Here is a 22,031-nt window from a genome sequence, read left to right on the forward strand (position 1 = left end):
CTAAGATGGCGTTCCATGAATAGGTTCCCCAAACAACGGTTATTTCTAGTCAAACAATAATAATGTGGTAGTCATCAGTATATTATTCTAGCATGTGTGTATAATGCACGGAATCACAGAATCCAAAAGTGCAATCGGTGCACAATTGCAAAAAAATCTGTTTCTACAATCTGGCAGCAGTGAGCAAGGCATGGTGCAAAGGAAATTAAACATAAGTAAACAGATGCATATCTCTAGCATGGTGTCATTGTGCAGGAGAAAGAGGAGTGTGTGTCAGAGCTAAATAAGATTTACTGAAGCTTTGTTTGAACACTAACGTACTTTAAGATTCAGTTCAGAGGTTGTAATGATGTGTTCAGATAACTTCCTGTTTGAATGGTAGCACAATATGCAATAACTAACTATAGGGTGGCTTCTGCTAACACAGGACATATCACATAAAAAAAAAAAAAAAAAACTGCAGTTTTAACATAAATCCATCTTTTATTGGTGTTATGTTCACTGTACGGTCTATAAACTTAACAGCATAAATCAGTACAGGAAAAGGGAATGGCAAAAACTCAAACTGGGTCTTCTATAATCATCTCAAAAGGTCAAAGTTTCTTTAATCGGCCTTTGAGATAAAAGCATAATGTGAACTGAAAAACCTGGAATAAATTTAAAAAAGAGGGATCTGAAATTTACTATTGGAATCATACCAATTACAAATGAACACATGGCCTCATATGAGTAATTGTTTACTCTTATGCTGTCGTCTCCACATTCCTGAATCCCTTTAGCATCCTCAGATTAACCAAGATCTCCTAGAATCATGGCCCAGTATGCTTTGTTTGACCCTCTTTACACAAATGGCAACAAACCCGTCAAAAATATTCAGACATCACTTAACATCCCAAAATGTTTCATGTGTGCGGTCTACCATGTGAGTCCTGATACCATCAACAACTAGAACGACTAAACACTTTCCAAGAGAAAGGGAACAAAGCGAGCTTGTTTTAGTCATCAAGGACAATGAAGCTGCAGTCCAAGCAGTGGAAACGGTGAGTAATGAAGAATTACATTCAGGAAAACATCTCTCCCTCCTTCCAGCTTTTTAATTCCTCCAAGCCCAGTGTCTGATACAGCTGAAGTAGGAACCTTAACTGGAGTTTGCACAATGTTAAAAACTTGGGAAAAGTGGTTAGGAAGTTACCTGGAGTCTACAGTGCCAAAGAATTAGAAACAATCACTACATTAGTTACAAATACAATCCAGATTTGGTTTGATAAAAAATTAAATTAGGCTGCTAAAAATCACCAGCGTTATTCTTCTTTTACAACCTTTCACCCATTTCCTGTTCAACATTGTGTTCCCCCACAGTGAACATGCCCACATTATCCCCTCCTCGTCCGGTGCATCTCACCAGAATAAAACACTCCCCACTCAGGTACAAAACAGACACTGTGGTAAATCCCTCCCACTCCACCACAAACAAAGTAATCATTACATTAAAATTACTGCAAAAGAACTACGCATTCAAGTACCTATGTGTCATATGGCACCGAGGGTAAAGAGTACCACAATTGCATTAACCAGCCAGTCGCTTCTTAATACTGCTGCAGCAAAAAGAACATTCAAATTGCTTTTGAATTGCTGGAGAAGTGTATTCGTTTACTTTTGCAGCAAACTTTTACATGAGTTTGGAAAAAGTAACTCAGATTTGTTTAAAGAAAAAACTAAAACCAATTTGCTGTATGCTGATTTTGGTTTGGTTCTGGAACACAACCCAAGCCTATAAAGTTAGCTTTATTAAAAAATAAGGACAAGATGATCCTAAGTCCAAGTATCCAGTCCACAGGCGCCTTTACTGTAATCACCAAACACCAGGAAACTCTTTCTCCCAACATGTTTTATGCTCCCATGTAGGTTTTGTTGATCCGTGTGTAACAGGATCACAACTTTAAACCTTAAAAAACAACCTAAAATAAAAAGTAAAAAAAAAAAAAAAGTTTCTCCAGCAAAGTTATTTGAGAGATGGAGAAAAAGGCAAGTTGTAGCACGAGCAGGATTGTGTGTGTGTGTGTGTGTGTTTGTTGAGGATAAAAGGGGAAGAGGAGGAAGGTGAGACTGGAATTTCTTCACCCCCGAACCCTTTTGTTGGAAGGCTGCTGTGTTGGAGCAGTATGTGTGCACGTCTAATTTTACGGTTTTGTTCTTTCATTTATATATTTAAGCTTATAAACACAGAGAAATTAACACAGCAACCAAAAACATATTAGGCCACAATGAATACCATGGCAGGGAATATAACCGAGGAACAAAAATCTAAATATCTCTCTCTCTCTCTATATATATATATATATGAATTTAATGTATAATATCTATCTCTAATTCTTTTAAGGAAGAGCAGGCTCTAAAGCTTATGATTCAGGCAAGGTCTACCAATTCACTGCAGACTGTTTACTGGAGAGAACAGGAAGCAAAATGAGAAGTAGCAGAAAGGGAAAAGGATAAACTGTTGCATCCTTAAGCGAGAGTAGAGACAGTGAGCAGAGACGTGCAAGAAGAGTCATACTTGAGTTCTTCTGTGGAGAAGAAAACCAGCCTGTTTTAGGAGACAGAACTGAAATCACAGACAGCACATAGACTCCTGTGTTTTTGTGTGGAGCCTAAGGTGCTTGGCTTTCAGGACCCGTTTTAAGGATTTAACTCAGAAGTCTTTAGACGGTGCGGATTTGACAAGCTTTAAATCCAGAAGATCTCATTCTGGAGTCAAAGCAGAAAACTCCTGCACCTCAACTGGACAGTGTAGCTTATTGTTGCAGAGCTGTGTGGTCGGTTCATGAAAAGATAACACTTCAAAGCAAATAATGCCACAAACCACTGAAGCATCTTCAGTCTCATACAAACATGTGAGCAGTTGGTTTTCAGTAATGGCTAGCTGGCTGTTGAGGTGTGAGGTCCTCCATTCTTCTCTCAGGTCTCTGCAAGGCACCATAAAGTCCCAAAGCTGTCAGAGCAGAGCCGAGCTGCTCCTGTGTCTTCTTTCAATCCACAACAAATACAACCAACGAAAGAAAAAAAAAGACAAACTGTGCTTACTTGTCTTTCTAGTAGATTTTGTATTGTATATGTAGGTTTGTAGTGCAGTCTGCTAATTAAAAGAAGCATCCTAATCTGTTCTTCCAGTCCTCCACGTTGGTTGTGGATTAACTTTTCTCTCAGGTGAAAATAAAAAGATGAGTTGGGATGCAATCTTATGTGGAATAGTGGTCCTGTGGGGGTTTTTTTGTTTTTGTTTTTTGGATCAGGCGGTTGTGGTGGACAGCTACCAGTGGCACTCCAAATCTGCTCCATTCTGCAAGGGGAAAGCCAGGAGAGGTAGAGAAAAAAACAGAAAAGAGGGAGAAATGAGAGAAAAACAAAATACGGTGTTAATTTAACACCACATTAACTGGTTTGTGTTCCCAACCTGGGTTTCAATGCAAGGTTACTACAACATCAACACACACAAATAAAAAGTTACAACACCAATGTAAGCCAAGGGACACTTCTAACCTCAGGTTTGTAGATTGTTTAATACCAGAATATGTCAACATAATTCTGCGGCTTTATCTTCTTGCAGGGAGAGGCGCTGAAACGGAGATTGTTATTTGCTTGCGTGCAGCTGCTGAGACATTGAGTGAGACAGCAATGCATGCGTGTAGGGCTGGTGCATGCGTGTTTGTGTGCCTGTGACGTAAGAGAGAGGGACAGACACGACCAAAACCACCTTATCACTCATTCTCATCAGATCTTAACAGTCACATCTGCACACACACACCTAAATGGAGTTCTACATGCTTTAAAGTAGACCTTAAAAGGAAGTAGAGACTGATGGAGGTGTGACAGGGAGAAGTATGCTCTGCAGGTCAACACTATACATGCCTGTAAGAATGTGTGTGAGCGTGTGGTTGAATGCATTAGGCTTTGGAAGGGGGGGGTGGGGTGTTGGGGTTTGACACTTATACATGTGATCACTTACCAAATGAAACAGGAGGGCTGCATTAATCAGAGGGTGAACACACAGTTAGACATATTGATTCTTCCCTGGTCAGTGTCTTTATGTGTGTTCCTAGGAAAATTTTAACACCCTTTGGAATTTCCCACATTTTGCCAAATTATACCTGCAACATTCATTGTGTTGTATGTGGATTTTGTACGTTAGACCATCACAAAGTAGTGTTTACATCGATTTATATTACCGCACTGGATATAGCCTATTAGCCACAATAGATAGTGATGTGCGCACGCTGGCGCCATTGTTATGCATTGAGTCACGTCCACAAAAACATGCTGTTCCAATGCAGGATGAGCATGCATCCTGAAAGCAGTTGTAGCGCCCCTATTTCTTATCCGATTTGATCAATTTAAAGCGAAGTAATTTGCAGATTGATATGTAAAAATATGTACTCTGCCTATACGTAGATCTATAAGCATTGTGGGAACTGTGCATTATAGTGCTGACAGGTATACCTACTGCGCTACAAAAATCGCCGGGCAGTGAATTGATTTTTAACAGCTCAAACTGCATAGTTGTGGTGATTGTATCAGTTTGTTGGGTTCTGGAATTTCTAGACTTGATTTATTAAAAGAGGGATCATGTGACTCCTGTCACCGCGGCTCGGGGGCGCACATTCCATTAAGAGCACCAGGACATTTCCCGGTTCAACCGGAACCAAAGGCTTGGGGTTCAGGTTGTGCTTGATTTTTTTCAATAAACGATCCATGCCGTTTGTGAGGCTCACTCGGATATCTGAGACGCTGAAGGCCTCAGACGGTCCCTTTCTTTTTCTGAGGCTGTCTGTCACAGCAGTGCAGAGACACACACACCAGGTTACATGACCGCCTCCATAGCTTGTAAGAAGAAGCGAGAGAGACAGCCAAAGAGTAAAGGGGGAGCTGAGAGGGAAGGATAAAAAAATTTGAACCGGCTGCCGATGCAGCAAAGCTTTGTAAATAAATATTTGTTCGTAAGGAAACAGCTAAGACGTAAACATTAGTGGCGAATAGTGAAAATGCTAGCATAGCCTATTTTAGCTTAGTGTTAAAATGTCCAGGAATTCAGATTCTGTGTGTACATCGTTAATTTTTTGATACATTTCATTTACATTTAAGTCAAACTGTGAAAGCAACACATCTTTCTACTCATAGAGCTTCATGGGCTATTAAAAAGAACTAGCTTTTGTACTTCTGACATTGCGTCAGCAGCCGTCCTGACTCATGCGGTGGTCATGTGATGTCCAATCCAGTGATATACACTGCCCCAAAAAATAAAGGGAACACTCAAATAACATCCTAGATCTGAATGAATGAAATATTCTCATTGAATACTTTGTTCTGTACAAAGTTGAATGTGCTGACAACAAAATCAGACAAAAATCATCAATGGAAATCAAATTTATTAACCAATGGAGGACTGGATTTGGAGTCACACACAAAATTAAAGTGGAAAAACACACTAGAGGCTGATCCAACTTTGATGTAATGTCCTTAAAACAAGTCAAAATGAGGCTCAGTATTGTGTGTGGCCTCCATGTACCTGTATGACCTCCCTACAACACCTGGGCATGCTCCTGATGAGATGGTGGATGGTCTCCTGAGGGATCTTCTCCCAGACATGGACTAAAGCATCCGCCAATTCCTGGACAGTCTGTGGTGCAACGTGACGTTGGTGGATGGAGCGAGACATGATGTCCCAGATGTGCTCAATTGGATTCAGGTCTGGGGAACGGGCGGGCCAGTCCATAGCTTCAATGTCTTCATCTTGCAGGAACTGCTGACACACTCCAGCTACATGAGGTCTAGCATTTTCCTGCATTAGGAGGAACCCAGGGCCAACCACACCAGCATATGGTCTCACAAGGGGTCTGAGGATCTCATCTCGGTACCTAATGGCAGTCAGGCTACCTCTGGCGAGCACATGGGGGGCCATGCGGCCCTCCAAAGAAATGCCACCCTACACCATTACTGACCCACTGCCAAACTGGTCATGCTGAAGGATGTTGCAGGCAGCAGATCGCTCTCCACGGTGTCTCCAGACTCTGTCACGTCTGTCATATGTGCTCAGTGTGAACCTGCTTTCATCTGTGAAGAGCACAAGGCGCCAGTGGCGAATTTGCCAATCCTGGTGTTCTCTAGCAAATGCCAAGCATCCTGCACGGTGTTGGGCTGTGAGCACAACCCCCATTTGTGGCCTGCTGGAGGTTATCTTGCAGGGCTCTGGCAGAGCTCCTCCTGTTCCTCCTTGCACAAAGGTGGAGGTAGCGGTCCTGCTGCTGGGTTGTTGCCCTCCTACGGTCTCCTCCACGTCTCCTGGTGTACTGGTCTGTCTCCTGGTAGAGCCTCCAGGCTCTGGACACTACGCTGACAGACACAGCAAACCTTCTTGCCACAGCTCGCATTGATGTGCCATCCTGAATGAGCTGCACTACCTGAGCCACTTGTGTGGGTTGTAGAGTCCGTCTCATGCTACCACGAGTGTGAAAGCACCACCAACATTCAAAAGTGACTAAAACATCAACCAGAAAGCATAGGTACTGAGAAGTGGTCTGTGGTCCCCACCTGCAGAACCACTCCTTTATTGAGTGTGTCTTGCTAATCGCCAAAGATTTTCCCCTGTTGTCTATTTTATTTGAACAACATCATGTGAAATTGATTGTCAATCAGTGTTGCTTCCTAAGAGGACAGTTTGATTTCAGAGAAGTTTGATTTTCTTGGAGTTATATTGTGTTGTTTAAGTGTTCCCATTATTTTTTGAGCAGTGTATATCAATGAATGGACAATTGTAAAGTGGAGAGATATTGATATATTAATTAACAAAATCTATGAATAGAAATCTTAGAAAGTGTGGTGTGCATGTTTATTCAGCCATTCCCGGGTCTATTTTACCTTTCATTACAATAATTTGCCCGGTTTTCTTGGCTAAATAGCTCAAGCTGGTGCCGGTCAATAAAACAAATTCAACATTTTATCAAGGAACAGAAAATGACAATATCAATGATAGGTAGGCTTTAAAATTCAGTAAGACGTAACATAATACGTGAGGCCTATTTTTTTTACAAGATGGAAAAGAGAATGCAACTTGATTTGCTTTACTTTATGCTTGGACAGAAACGGAGTTACACTCTCATACAGTTTGCAAATAGGTTTTGTACATCAATATATTTATTAATTGAGAAAGAGTATTTCCTTTTTACCTATTTATTTCTGATCAATAATGTCCCACCATGCTTAAGGGAATTGTGTTAAGTTTATGGCAAGTTTTGAAAATAAGTTATTGGTCATGGTCATTTTTACTTTCAGTTTCTTATCTGAAACATATCTTTGAAACTGGATTATTTTTGAAACTTTTTTATGAAACATACGAAAATTGTTCAAAGCCAAAAAAAATAAAAGTATAGTGATGTATTTTGTATCCATATTGCCCGGCTCCAGCTCAGATTCTACAATATTCTGTTGTAGCTGTACCTGTATGTTTAGGGTCGTTATCCTGCTGAAAGGTGAACCTCCACCCCAGTTTCAGGCTTTTTTTCTAGGATTGCCCTATATTTAGTTCCATCCATCTTCCAATCAGCTCTGGCCTGCTTCATTGTCACTGCTAAAGACGTATATCTCCACGGCATTATGGTTCTACCACGTTTCGCCATGGGAATGAGGGGTTCATGACGATGTACAGTGTTGATTTTCCATCACTCATGATGTTTGCATACAGATCCAAAATCTTTTTTCAAATTGTCTTCTACATGGTTGTGTTGTCAGCTACACAGACAATGCTCAGACCTGATGATAGCTACTGCCACACACACATACTCCCACACACACACACACACAATCCCTTGTAAACATTGACTTGTCGATCAATCAGATGGATGCACATGAAAGAATCCACCAAACATACCATCACTTGGATTTCACACGTTGACAGCAGCATTTATCACAACCTTGAGAAGATGATAACTTAGCCTGGGATCTGAGGGAAGATCTATTTATTCCTTCTGAATTTATAAATTCTATCTATTTATTCACTATAATATTAGAGTAGAAAATATCAGGAGTAAACAGAGATTTGATTGTTTGAAGCAATACCTGAAAGCATGTAATTCAACATCCTAATTTCTAAATCATAAAACTACATTATCAGGCCTGCTGTGTTGAGACATTGTCAGGAGGCCAAAGCCTTTATTTACCTTAGCTAAATAAAAATAGTTCCACAGGTAACAAGCAAATGCTGCAGCAATCAATTCTATTTATGTTTAAAGTAACTCAGTTTATTTAATCTCTGAATACATTTTAACATTTTAATACTTAACTAGACAACAAAGCTTAACATGTGGGACGGTGACAGTAAAAACACAGAAGATGGCGTTCCAAGATCTTAAAAACATTCACTCTTCAAATTATAATAAAACAAGTTGCATATTTCTGTCTATACATTAAGTTGGTGTTTGGATTAGCTGAATTGGTCTGAAAGTGCCCAGAAAAAGAACAAAGCAAGACTGGGACTTTTGTGAAACAAGTTAAAACTTTAGTTTTTCGTTGAAACGTTGGTTAAAACTCTATATTTGCAAGGACTGCAGACATGGGTTCAATGTGGCAGATGTTTAAAAAGGAGAAGAAACATATAGAATGATCAAAACATGATTTGAATTTGTCTTAATTACCTACGGAAGCATGCAATGAAAGAAATGTCAGCCATCTCAAAAGATTTAAGGTAAAACCCAGTACAGACATAATCATCATCATCATCATCAGCTGTCTCCATGAGATTGTAGGACATAGCCTCAGAAGGTCAGGATATGGTTTGTGTGTATTAATGTATGTGTTCTGAAAATAGGTCAGGGCCCAAAGGTCATTTCTGGATACTTACTCCATCTTCCTCCTTGTATGGATTCAGACGGTTATATACTGCTTCGATAACACTGCGTCTGCAGGGAGAACAGAAACACACAAGTCTGGATATGTCTACAGTTTAACAGTTCAGGCGATTCATCAAAGTTAAGCTAGAGGATGTCTATGTACAGTCGGACAGACAAGTACCAGCAACAGTTAAAGAGGGCATTTATTTCATACTAGAATTATTAAGTATTATAACAAATTTCAGGAGCAGTATGAGGTACTTTTATTTAACCACCTTTACTCCAATACTGCTAAAAAACAATATATTGCGATAAATTGCCTTAACAAATCAGCCAGTATATAGAATCTGCCTGTGTGTAGTTTAATGTCATTATGAAGGTCTCAGCTTTGTTAGAGAACATTAGTGAACAAACAGCATTAGGATGACCAAGGAACACATCATAAAAGATGGCAGCATTTACTTGCTAGCAAGTCCACCCCCAGGTGGCAGAGGGGGCATCGCACTGTCGGAAGCCAGGTTCCTCATCACCGTTACCAGATCCGGAAAACCCTCTTCTCCGGGTCGAGACAGCATTTCTAAACAGAACAGCAGAAATGCTGTTGCACAACTCAGTACTCACAAAGCTTATTATTGCCAAGACTATCAGTAAAAAGAAAAGGGACATAAAAAAAGTTGAGAGGGGAGAAAGGAAGTGAGGATGGAAACCATGCAAGTGAATGAGAGAAAACGGTTGTCTAAACGAGACAAGGTGACAGCAAGAGGTCTGCAGCTGAGCTCAGTGGCATGAAGCCAGGTCGATGTTCAGCCAGAGCATTCCTCTCAATCTGTCCTCTCATTTTTACTCCCTCTCTTTTGTTCTCCAGAAATCAGACAACAGCCTGAACCAAAAGTTTCTTTTACCAAGTAAAAGCCACCATTCCTGTTGTGTTCAAGCTAAAGTACTTTCAAGTTTATCCGTAAGCATGAATTACCGGTACATGCATTAAAGTAAAAGTCCTTATTGTCAATTTTTTGAAGCAGAGAGAAAAACAAGCTGATAAAATCCAGTTTTATAGGAGTTAACAGCTAGGAATAAAATCTCTGAAGAAAGGCTACACTTTGATAAAATGTCTCATGAATCAAGAAGAAAAATAAGGAGTTGGTGGTTAGAAAATAGCTTTAGAACCTGGACAGATCAGGGAATTCATCCAAACACAGCAAGTATTAGGGCAAGGAGGGAGGATGCATTTAGGAGGGGAAATGGAGAAGAAGAGGGAATGAATAAGGGAGATGCTTCCTGAAATGGAAAGAGAAGTCATTATTTTGCTCTGAACAGGATATAACTTAGTTGGAATGTACACAATAAAATGATTAAAATAAAATAAAAATAGAAGAAAAACTGTATTTCAATTTCTTCAAAGCAAAACAAAACATAAATTATACCTAAAATGTGTGGGCTACTAACATTTTTACTCCAAACCTCCAAAAATGGGGAACAGTTACCTTATCCTTTAATACCTTTATCATTCATAACTTCCCATCATGTTTTCACGTTTAATAAAAAGAATAAATGACCTCTCAGTTCTTACCTTCCACTCGAGCCTCCAGATATTTGTTGACCTCAGCTTCTCTCCTCATAGCTTCCTCGGATACTTTGGGACCATTGGGCAAACACACTAAAACAATACTCATGTTATCTCGACTTCCCTAAGTGGATGACAGGAGAGGAAACAAAAGACCAAATTAATATCTAGTGCAAAACAAAACAGAGGACATCATTTCCAAGGGCAGGAACTTGGGATTTTGGGGCCCCAGGCCAGATCTGGCCCTTTAGACGTCTCCAACAAACAAATACATATGTTTGAATTGTTCATTCTCAGCGAAAGTCCAGATATGCTGCTTTTATTTTGAAAAACCCCCCAGCTTTTTTAAGAAATGTCTTGCTTTCCTGAATAAGCATCTCATATAGTCCTCCACTTGGACTTTATTTTTCCTCTTAGAGAAATTCCTTGTAACAACAGCAAACAGAAAATGTAATAGAACAAAAAACAAAAACAGATTTCCTCTCAGGAATTACAACTTGAACTAGCCCTCTTTGGCCTGACCGGCATCATTCAGTTCCAAAAACACTTAAGTTGTGTGTCTATTTGCTGGTGCAAGAGAAAAAAAAAAATGAAGGGCTGTTTCACAGTTTGTTCGTTTTTAATAGCATGAACCGCTATTGAAATAGATGGAGCCAAACAGAGCGGTTCTTTAAAAGACAACAGACTAATGGAACTTTTATTGTTTTTTGGGGAAAACACAAAAACAGAGAGCTGCCATCCTGCCTGTCATTAGACCACCTTACAATCAGACATGCATAAAATAACCAAGTTATATGGACCTGTCAAACGGGGGTCTGTTAAATACACGACACTGATTACAATGTTTAAGCGCATATTCTGATTGGGGAAACCTTTACTGCATGTGTACACACATTTCCTTTTCTAATATTTTTTGTTTTTACCCAAAGATATTGCCTAAATCTCATCTTGTCTTGTAAGCTTGTAGCGTGATTCCCCCCTTTTTGTAAACATTGTGAGGGCATCACGACTAGCTAATTATAAACGTTAACTGCCCTGAGATTGGGATAGGCTTTGGGGTTTTCTATTGGTGCTCAATAGTTTATTGAATTTACACTTCACTGGATCATCTACTGTTCAAACAACTCTTAAAATGTTTAGCCTAAACCTGAACTGGATAATCCTACATTGATCGGTGTCTCAAATAACAATTTGAGATTTGGAAAAATCCTCAATGTGGACGTCAGCTGGGCAAACTGTACGACCGACTACGCGTTCTTGGTGTCACATAATAAACTGCTTGGGGGAGTCCTAACATTGAAGTGTTTTATATGCAACACCGAGCTGATAGGGATTGCTTTGTGTCGCGCAGTGTCACTTCCACTCTGTGCAGCACTGACAGGTGTGCGGTTGGTGTCCTAGTAGAAGAAAAAGGGTTAAGTTCCCAACTAACACATCAAACTTGCTACTATCCATTTTGAAGTATTCAAAGTGTTTCTTGCTCTCCATCTTCTTCATGTCTTTCACCAAAGTACTGTATTCCCTTTCTTCATCTCTAATCTGGTTTAAAGGCCTTATATATCACCTTCTTTTAATCTGTTTTTCCAAAGCTAAAAGGCAAATTAGCTGTTCCTCCTCATCCGATTACACAATTGCAGAAAGTGTGGGAAATGTAGGAATTTGCAACAAGAAATGTAGGAAATTAATAAGCTCAACTATAAAATCTCAAACGGTGCATGCAGAGTCCGTGCTGCTCAAAGTACATGTGCAATAAGCCAGACTCTGTTGCAGCCTTCAGTTTTCCCAAAATACTGGCTTAACTTTGTGTATCGTCTGGTCTTGTGATCTGGATATATACGCTTACACCAGTGGTATGAACACCTAGGACTGTTTGATCCATCCTAAATGAAAGCCTGCTTTCATACAGCCATCTTTAAAGTATCACACATCAAAATGAATTAGGTATAGTGCAATTCATTCTGTCTCTGAGAGCTAATTCTATTAGAAGAACTGTACAGTTTGGAGTTCTGAGCGTTGAGTTGGAACCACTAGACCCTGGATGTTGGTCATGTTTGCTGTGGGATGTACAGGACACCCCAGCAAGCCCATGCTGAAAACAAATGTTGACATACCTTGTGCAGGCAGGTATCCACCACTTCGTTACAGACTCTCTCCAGGTCGTCACACACCTCTAGTCTAGATTTCACAAATTCACACAATTCCTCGTTGGACATCACATCCCAGATGCCATCACAAGCCAGGATAATAAACTGATCTTGTTCTGGTGCCCGAACCATCACATATACTTCCGGTTCGGGGCTAACCAGCTGCTCCGTGGGGCCCTTGCCATCCACACACTTGTAATCATAGTCCCCCAAGGCTCTCGAGACTGCCAAGGACCCATTAACTCTCTGAATCATCACTGAGCCTCCAGCGTTCTGGATGCGCTCCCTCTCACGTGGGTTGCAAGGCTTGTGGTCGAGCGTGGAGAAGCACACCTGTGAATTGCGGTACAGAACGGCTCGAGAATCCCCACAGTTGATGAAGAAGAAATGGTGTGGTGACAGGAGAATTCCCACAGCTGTTGAGCCACTGCGATCCATACCATTTCGAAGGTCAGAGAAGCTGCGCATGTGCTCGTCGATCTTTAGGAAACCTGTGCGGATCCCTGCTTTTACAGCCTCTACAGCAGGAGGAGGAAGAGCTTGAGAGTCAAGGCTGGAACTGTCTGCTAGAGCTTGCAAAACTTGTATACCCCTAGCACCTACGCTTTCACTAATGATGTGTTCAAGTAGGTGCTTAGAGCAGTAGTTGGCAACCCTGGATCCAGCATGGCCGTCGTACACAGCGAAAAAAGACCAGTCAGTCATGCCGGGAGTCTGAAGTCCCAGCACAGCTGTATGAGCGTCCTCCATCTCCACCCGCCAGCCCTGCATGGAGCTCAACCCATAGCGTAGTCCATTCCCCTCACCATGACAGTTGTGCTTCTCTGTTTTGGGTTTGTCCAGAAACGCCCCCATGCCTCTGCCTTAGACAGAGAGACTCCCTGCTTCCTGCGGGGGACAAAAAGAAAAGCAAAGAACATGAACGGAAATGAAAAAGATATGAATACGGCACTGAGCAATAACTAGCCATTGTTGTCAAATATTTGGAGATTAATTACTGTATTGGGCAAAAAAAAAACTAGGAAAAAGAGAAAATGAAAGGGAACATAGAAAAGCAGATTTCATTTTTATATACATTTTAAATTCCTTATGTCAATTTAAGAAAATCTTGGCCATGGTCCAATATCTAACAAAACTCTCTGTCACATGGGTTTACCTTTTATTAAGAAGATTAAAAAAGTGAAACTATTTGCAGATACAGCCCAGAAATCATGTGCCGACCAGAATCAGACACGTTTCTGCTTGATCAGATCAGAAATCCAACCTTTCTCTGATCAGTGAACGTACTATACCTACTGCCTACCAGGATGTGGGAGTAACAACACTCTTTGGTGTGGACGCTATTGCTGAGTGAAGAAGACTCAAAGTTAGCCATTTTCAGTATCAATCAGATGTTTAAAAATCAATTCAGAGGAAAGAGCAACTTGTAAGAACTAATTTAAAAGAAAATGTGTTTTCCACAACATGTCAACATGTCTGCGGTTTATTGGGGCTGCAAGAGAGTCAGAGAGAGACTTTTAATAGATAACAGGAAGATTGATCATACTACAGCTAATCTGCTATGCTTTATTCAACTAGGGCTGAAACAGTTAATCAGATTAATCGTGATCGATTATTGAAAAAATCGTCAACTAATTTAGTAATCAAATAATCGTTAACTGGAGAGTACAGACAATGCCATTTGCTCTAAGAACAACCCAGGCAGAGCAGTATTTAGGACAAAACTGTTCAAACAATATATACATTTTGCATTTAAGATTAAAAACTTTCTTTCTCTATAAATTTGCTCTATCCAGAACTCCTCAAGTGGCGTAGGTTTAGCTTCTCCTGGTTCAAATTCTGTAAAAAAACAGATATTAGGCACTTTTTGCTACCCGATTATTAAGTGATTATCAAAATAATCGTCAGTTGCAGCCCTACTTCCAACTACTGTCTGTTAGGTACCACGCTGGGGTTGGAAACCTGGACAGCAAAATGGAGCATCTCCAAAAAATAAAAAATAAAAAAAACAAACGCACGACTTCTCTGCTTTAAGGTAGCTGCCACCATAAGGCAGAGATGGTGCTGTTAAACTAACAAACTAATTGTTCCAACCTCTTGTGAGTCAACACACAGTCTCACATCAATACAATGAGCTTTGGCTCGGCTCTAGGCTGTGCAAAAAGTAGCTTTAGTAGACAGAAGATGGCTTGTAATCATTTAGGGCAAGGTCAGCGCAGTCACCCAACCTCAACACCAAAAACCTTTTTTGAATGAGCTTAATCAGGGGATTGTCTTGAAATACCAGACAGGGGGGAATGCAAAGAAATCCCCTGAAAAACTCTCTATCAGGTGGGTTGAAAGCTTACACAGCTATTATTAAAGCATACCATGGGTCTTTTGAGGAATCAGACATCTAATGTCTGTAACTTTAAACTTTGTTGACTTGGAATCAAAACACAGTATTAACGTCCACAAAAGCAAAGATTTGTCATAGAAATAAAAATATTTCAGCTTGTTTAAACTTGGAGAACTGTAACTAGAAAAACAAAAATCATACTGAATTATTTGACTTTTCCTCCAACTGAGCAGAATTAGTAATTATATAGTTTTCAGCTATGACTTAGCACCAAAATATTAAAGATTCCAGAAGATGGTCTAATAATCTCTACACTTGTGCAACAAAGCCAAAAATAGCACAAGCACTTTATTTTATGCCACAAAATATGGAGGAACAAGCTTAAAAGCTTCTCTGGCCAATGGAAACTGGCAACCAAAGGCATTAACAAACTGCAATGTGTTCAAGAGGATGTTGTATCTAGCAATATCTGCAGCTGCATTAGCTAAATGAACAGCAACATCAGGCTGCTTCATAGCAGATACTAATTTTGTATCAAGCCTATACTGATTGTTTAGATAATGTGAAAGGAGAGCCTATAAATGTATTGATTGTCACAGTACTTAACTGCCACTCAGCCATGGAAATTGCCCTTTTAACATCCACATTGTTCCCGATAACATCAATAATTGCAACTTATAAATACACTGCAGGCATACTTGATGATCTACTCTCCTAATGTCCATGTATGGATGGAGCTAAAAGGCTAAAGGTCATGTTTTATTGAGGATAGAGAATCTCCATAACAACATGCTACTTTGGCACATTATTACAGCTCAAATAAACAACAAAAAGAAGCGTTTTATCAGCTAGCTGTGGAATCAAAGGAGAAGCATCTACTCTGTATCTACGGCGGCATATCAGGTGTGTCCTGAAGATGTGTGCTGTGCAACAGAAATGCAACAGTTCTACTGTGAGTGTGTATTAGGACAACAAGATCCACTGGATAACCTGGATTCACATAATAAACCATTTAAAACTGTCCTGTACAATCAACTTCTTAACTAAAACCACAGCACAGCAAACACTTGCCACAAAACAAAGTTGAACTAAACTGACCCTCTTATGTTTGGAACAGCAACCAGAGAAATGTTCAGATGTTTGTCAGATTACAGTCGCATTGTCATCTAAGCTTTGGCTGGTTACCCGTTTCAAGGTAAACCAAGGTTAGAAAATGTTACCCTTTCAAAAGCCCTGAAGTTTTCTGTCAATTGCATAAAGTTTAACGTCCCTTTAATGAGTTGCCAGAGAAGGATCCAGAGTGACCCAAGCTGTTTCAGGCGGTAGAGAGTATCGAGGCTTGCCCCGTCCCCCACCTATTGCTATCTACAGCGGCCCAAGGGTTTTTCTCTCAAATTCAGCTGTTTTGAAACTTGGTTGTGAAAAAACATCGACAGTCATAGTGTGGAAACTAAAAGGGCTGAAAGTCGTCACTCTTTTTAAGTCGCTATTAACGCTGCTTTAAAACCAGAATTTAAAAGCTACATGTGGCTTGTTGTTAAGCAACAAACTGCAGACAGCTTCAACAAACTAGATACAATCAGCTTGTTATACTTGGGTTACCCCGCAAAGAGCAGAATTAGGGCTGAAACGATTCCTCAAATGATTCGAGTAGCTCGGTTACTAAAATTCCTCCAGGCAAATTATCTGTCTCGAGGCTTCGTTAAATTCAACCGCATGTTGTTATCAGCTACGGAGGGACACGGCAAGGGGGTTCACTAAACTTAAAAGAAAACAGTGCAGTGTGTGTACTGCAAAACTGAATTAGGCAGCCATCACTGTTGTTATGTTATTACATTTTAAGCAATAAAATTTAGATTTTTGTTTTATTCCATCTAAAATAATCATTAGCTGCAGCTCTGAGCAGATAGGAAGTTTTGCTCTTTATCCGTCAATCAGCAGCATAAGACACATCCAAGGAAATATGTCAAAAACATTTCAACACCAGTTTAGGGCTCAGCCATTTTTTGCCTTCACTGTCCTGACCAGCAAACCGTTTCTGGTAAGCTTTATTTACAAGCATCTGGGCTTCTAGAAGAAGAAAAAAATAAATCGTCAACGCCTGATGTCCGGTTTTCTGTTTTGTCTTGATGCACTTCAGCACAACAGGTCCTATATGCAGTAAAATGATGCGTTGCATATTCTTTACACCTCCTAAAAAAGCATCTTTAACAAACAACTACAAAATATCATACAAGCCAGAGAAAAACCCTGGAAAGTGATGTCAACACAACAGTGGATGGCAGTCATGTGACAGAAGTAATGCCGCTTTCTGCATGAGTGGATGCATGCATGTTCGCATTCTTTTCCTGTTTCTTTTATGGGGTTGCGGTCGTTTTCAAGGCTCGCAAAGGTAATAAAACTGACCCTTCTTTGATTTAATTATGCCAGAAAATGATTTTCATTCGTTCTGTTTGAACGTTTCAGTTGAAAGGGGGCCAACAGACTGGCTCTCCACAATCTCTGTTCTCAGACTTCAGACGAACAGGACAGCTTTAACAAGTTAACTCAATTTAACCTTCAGCTGCTGATGGGTTCCACACAGGGCCAGATTATCCTGTCAAACACAGGCGACCGTCTGAAAACACAGCTGAAGCACCGCAGACTAAAGCTCTCCATTAACTTTTGTTTTATTAGCTGTTTATGACCCAACTACAGATAGAAAATTAGGTTAAGAATTAAAAACTATTTAACTAATTACGAAAGCTTATCCAAGCTTCTACATTTGTGCTGGTGCTCCTCAGCTTTTCAGTAAGGAGCTAAGTGCTACAAATGTAACAAGTTACTTTACTACTCTGGCTTCCCTTTTCAGTCCTAAAGATGTGCCAGTCTCTCTGCTTCAGTCATTCAGTGTATAGCTACGTTACAGAAATTTCCCCTTATGCTGAATAAGTCGAGATAGAAATTTAAACATTAGCTTGGTGCAACATATATAAAAAAGCAATCGTTTATGATATCTAAATGCACCAATATACAGTGGTCATTGTCCCATTAACCCAAGGTGCAGTTTTCTGGATTGCTGGAGAAAACTAGAGTACCCAGTAAGAACCCAGCATACATGAGGAGAATAGGCAAACTCCAGGCAGAAAGAACCTGGTCAGGAATTGAACCCATGAGCTTCTTGTACTAAGAAGTGTGCAATCATGCAGCCCTCCTATGTATTTTATTACTCCAAATCCAGAAGTCAAATTTCCATCTGAACAGCAATTCTGATCTGTGTATTCAGCTTCACTAAATAATAAGTGTTTGGAGAAATCCGAGGACCACAGTGGAAACCCAACACAAGTGACTTTCCTCAAATGGATGCAAAGATAGTTTAAATAACAAATTAAGATAGTTTGTCTGTAATAGTGGTAGACATTTTCTAATTCCTACTGAAAAAAAAGAGTCATGTTGACCGTAACAACAATAAAAAGACGATGAACAATAAACACAACTATTTCTGAAATCAAGTTAAGTGTAAAATACTCCTGGGTGGCTTGTTGTGCTGTTAGTGATTAAAAGATCAAATTTCATCTGAAAAACATTACAGAAAATGAATGCAGTCATGCCAAGTGAATCCATATTACAGCTATGGTGCATTTAATAAACCGTCAGGCCAAATTTGGACCTAGCTGACGTCCTTTACAGAGCTGAAACAAAGCCAAAGCAGGCAGAATGGCTACTTCTAAAACAATCAATTTCTACTCACACACTTATATTACCATTTAAGCAAGACCTAATCTGTCTGCTGATTAAGCATTAATTATACAAATGCACTTTTGATACAATTAAAAACAAAACAGTTTCTAGAATAGCTAGTGTAACAGGAAGTGTGCAGTAACATTACAATTTGTTTTTAGCAGAAAATACCTACAACCCAACAATTAGGCTTTTAATAAACTGTCATGGTGAAAATCTGTTTGATGATCATCACTTAAGTCATTCTGAAAGTTGTGAATTTCCAGGAACAAAAGCTCTTTGGACACAAGCAGCATCAGTGTAGTGGCGTCTGGGATTATGGAGCCGTTACTTGAGCAGACAGGAGTCTATCAGACCGCGGCTGAGGAGCAGGAAAGTAAACGTGTCTTGATATGGTAGACTGTGAGTGGTTTCTTGGCAGTATAAAGGGCATCTGTACTTGCATGTACCTGCTCTCTACAACACATCTGCCTGCTTCAAATTTATCTTCCAGGCATCAAAAGTCAAGATCTGATGAGATTCAGTGAAAAGAGCACATACCACGTGATAAATGGTTTTAGGAGGGAACGAAATTCATCTGGGGTAGTAATAGATGCAAATTGTTGGTACAAATAACCTAACTCTAAAACTGTAAGCAGTGTTATAAGGAGGTGAATGTACTGTAATACTTCTCTCCCTTTTGACAGAAAACCCTCAGGCTATTTTAAGGGTTCCAGTTATAAGTGCATCTTAATGTAGTGCTGAATGTGATGTAATTCAGATGACAGGCGTAACCAAGCATAGATGGATAAATATATTTGGAGTAGGCACAGGCCAGTCACCATTATTAAGGTATACCAAGGTTTTAAAAAGTTAAATTTTAACACCACATAAATGTTATGCTATTCTTACAGTTTAAAGCTTTTTTGTTTAATCCCATTTATCTTTTTTTTGTTTTTTTGTTATGAGATACCAGAGACAGTGCTGAAGTGACCAGAATTGAGTAACAAGGCACTGCCACTCAACCATTGGTTGCTGCCACTGCTGGTGAGCTGACTGAAAAAAGGCTACTGTACTTTTTCCGCGCTTACAAAACAAATTTGGTTGCTTGAAAAATATTTCCTGTCGTTTCAAACCTGTACTGTCATGGTCCTGAAAGTAAAGGAGCACCACTAATTATTCTTATAAAACCAACACTGTTTTGGAACTACCCTTTGCAAGCTTACGGCTGGATGTCTGTTAAGCGGCCAATTGCAGGCTTGTTAGTAAAGCAGATAGCCTAATTAACCAGCTAATAACGGCTTGGTATACTTGTTCTATAAAAACAAAAAAGCAAAAAGGGTTAATATTCTGTTCATGTTTTTGCCAGCACAAGCATGCCACTGATCGGCATTTGTGGAATACATTGCCACAAAAAGCAATAACCCGATTAAAATATACCCACAACATATAATAAAACAAGTTTGTTCATGTGTTTCATCTTCACAAAATAAAACACCTAGATTTATTTAGGTAGTTGAGTGGTAATTACTCCACTTTGGCATATATAATACGTAGGTTACTATCAGTCAAACTGCGGCTGCCAATTGCTCTGCAATCAGTTTTATGCGGATTACGCTACTGGCTGCAACAGCTTGTTATTCACACACTGGGTTACAACTTCAAGAACTTCTATTGACAAAGTAAACATACCCAGAATATTTGTTATCTGGTTTTTTTTGTTTTTTTTATTCTTGTGACTGGCACAGCTAGAGATTTTTGTTCTAGTTCTGATTTACATTACTTTGTGCATGTTTTTTAAGTTTTTTTTTTATATCAAAATAGTCTGATAGTTGTTACCTTTAAGCACTTATATTCCAAAATCAACTGATCTGATGCATGCAGACATGCTTAATTAGCTCACACAAGGTCCAGCTTCCACAAAAACAGGAAATGATGTCGAGCTCAATAGCAGGAGGCTTTTGATTTCAAAGCAGAACATTCTCCATCTTCATTTTTTGCTATATTCTCTAGGTTTGTATTCTTACTTCGTACACTAAAACACATTCTATTGTATTTACTTATTGCCAGAATTTAACGTTTAAAATGCAGTAGCTTTCTCCTTCTATTCCCCACACACATGGTCTTGGTACCTTTTGGGTGGTCCTTATTTGCTCCTTCAGATAAGATTGTTTGTTTTGAAACACAAATCTTTTGAAAATGTTGCTAATATATCTGCTGTGAGTTAATCCTGATGACCGACATCACTAAGCATGCCTTTGAACAAGCCTATAGGCTCACAGCAGCTGGATGCAAAACCAGCGGGGCTGGTGGAGGATTTCATGTAGAGGTGCCAACACAAACGGATGGAGGGAGAAAGGCCACATTCACTAATGGGAGTATTTAATTAAATAATGGAGTGGTGCTTACTCTCCTGTGGTATTATCTGTCATTGGTTTAAACAACAATAACAGGAATATATACTAAATAGCTCCATGAGGGGCACCTGTTGCAAACATTAAAAATTATTTTTAGATATTTTCGATTAAAGTTAATACACGTATTTAAAATAAAACTAAATACAACGTATTTACCTTTTTATGGAGGGGGATACATAAATTAAATAACCAAATATATTCACCAAAAGTGGCGCTTGTTTAAAAGAAGTTCCCCAGTTGACGCACTTCACGCCAACAGCTATTAGCTGATGCTGATGAACGAAAACGTTTTAGCCTAAAACCGAACCGAGCGGGACCTGAACGTGTATTGAAGGACTCGTACTAACTAAAAAACAAAATATAACACACATAAATACACGTCTCTAATTGTTCAGCCCATAACAATAAGTATCTGCCTAACTGAATCTTAGGCCACTTGCATTAAAAGACAACCAGCTAGCGAACTTCACAGTTGCCAAAGAGCCGTCTAACGTTACATGTTAGCTGGTGACTACGCAGGTGTCATAACAACGTTAACTGCCAGTACGAGGCATTACTTACGTGGTAGGAAAGAACCTGGTTCAGTCTGCCCACCTTCTTGCTCCTACGGCAGATGTGAGAAAGCCCACAGGCTTGCTGCTGATGAGTTAACCCTCGGTGCTGTTAGCCACTTTTGGTTTTCGGCCCCTGCATTTCACACGAAGAGTTCTCCTTTTAGCATGTCCCTGCATCGGAATAACGCCTTTATGTACATGTTTCCTGTTGTAAAGACAGAGAAGCCGAATTGTTGACTCTGACTGAGACTGGGGCTTAAGAGCAGGAACGTCCCTATTGGGAAGAATACAGTTGTGATTTTGAGGCCAGGCTAATTTTAGGCTAAAGCTAAAAATGTACGAGGCAAATGACGTTCCCTTTCAGCTCCCACTTTAGGGGAGGGGACAGTCTTCCTGGTCTCTGTTGTGATTGGACAAAGGTCATTAAAATGTCGAAACG

The 22,031-nt window shown here is 39.8% G+C and overlaps 1 protein-coding gene across 3 annotated transcripts; it reads right to left on the bottom strand.

Annotated features, from left to right (window-relative positions):
- Positions 1 to 463: 463 nt before the first annotated feature.
- On the bottom strand, positions 464 to 21,976 carry ppm1ba (protein phosphatase, Mg2+/Mn2+ dependent, 1Ba). Of its 3 annotated transcripts, XM_047351492.1 has the most exons (7): positions 21,600 to 21,976; positions 12,552 to 13,472; positions 10,447 to 10,564; positions 9,339 to 9,453; positions 8,888 to 8,945; positions 4,004 to 4,020; positions 464 to 3,337 (listed from the first exon to the last, which is right to left on the bottom strand). In XM_047351492.1, coding segments are annotated over exons 2-7 (1,197 nt in total). In that variant the 5' UTR covers positions 13,440 to 13,472; positions 21,600 to 21,976; the 3' UTR covers positions 464 to 3,336. The 3 variants fall into 3 exon arrangements, with proteins under 3 accessions (XP_047207448.1, XP_047207446.1, XP_047207447.1); XM_047351490.1 differs by lacking the exon at positions 4,004 to 4,020 and having other exon boundaries at positions 21,600 to 21,975; XM_047351491.1 differs by lacking the exons at positions 4,004 to 4,020; positions 21,600 to 21,976 and adding an exon at positions 21,195 to 21,494.
- Positions 21,977 to 22,031: the final 55 nt, after the last annotated feature.

The sequence above is a fragment of the Girardinichthys multiradiatus genome, chromosome 22 (assembly GCF_021462225.1).
Source record: "Girardinichthys multiradiatus isolate DD_20200921_A chromosome 22, DD_fGirMul_XY1, whole genome shotgun sequence".
Lineage (NCBI taxonomy): Eukaryota > Metazoa > Chordata > Actinopteri > Cyprinodontiformes > Goodeidae > Girardinichthys > Girardinichthys multiradiatus.

Bases quoted from the DNA above. Each gene is read 5' to 3' on its own strand.
- ppm1ba (XM_047351490.1), bottom strand. From the start codon at position 13,439: ATGGGGGCGTTTCTGGACAAACCCAAAACAGAGAAGCACAACTGTCAT. The intron at 10,565-12,551 runs GTATGTCAACAT...TCATCCACTTAG, and splicing joins TGGATACCTGCCTGCACAAG to GGAAGTCGAGATAACATGAG. The intron at 9,454-10,446 runs GTAAGAACTGAG...TGTTCTGTTTAG, and splicing joins TCTGGAGGCTCGAGTGGAAG to AAATGCTGTCTCGACCCGGA.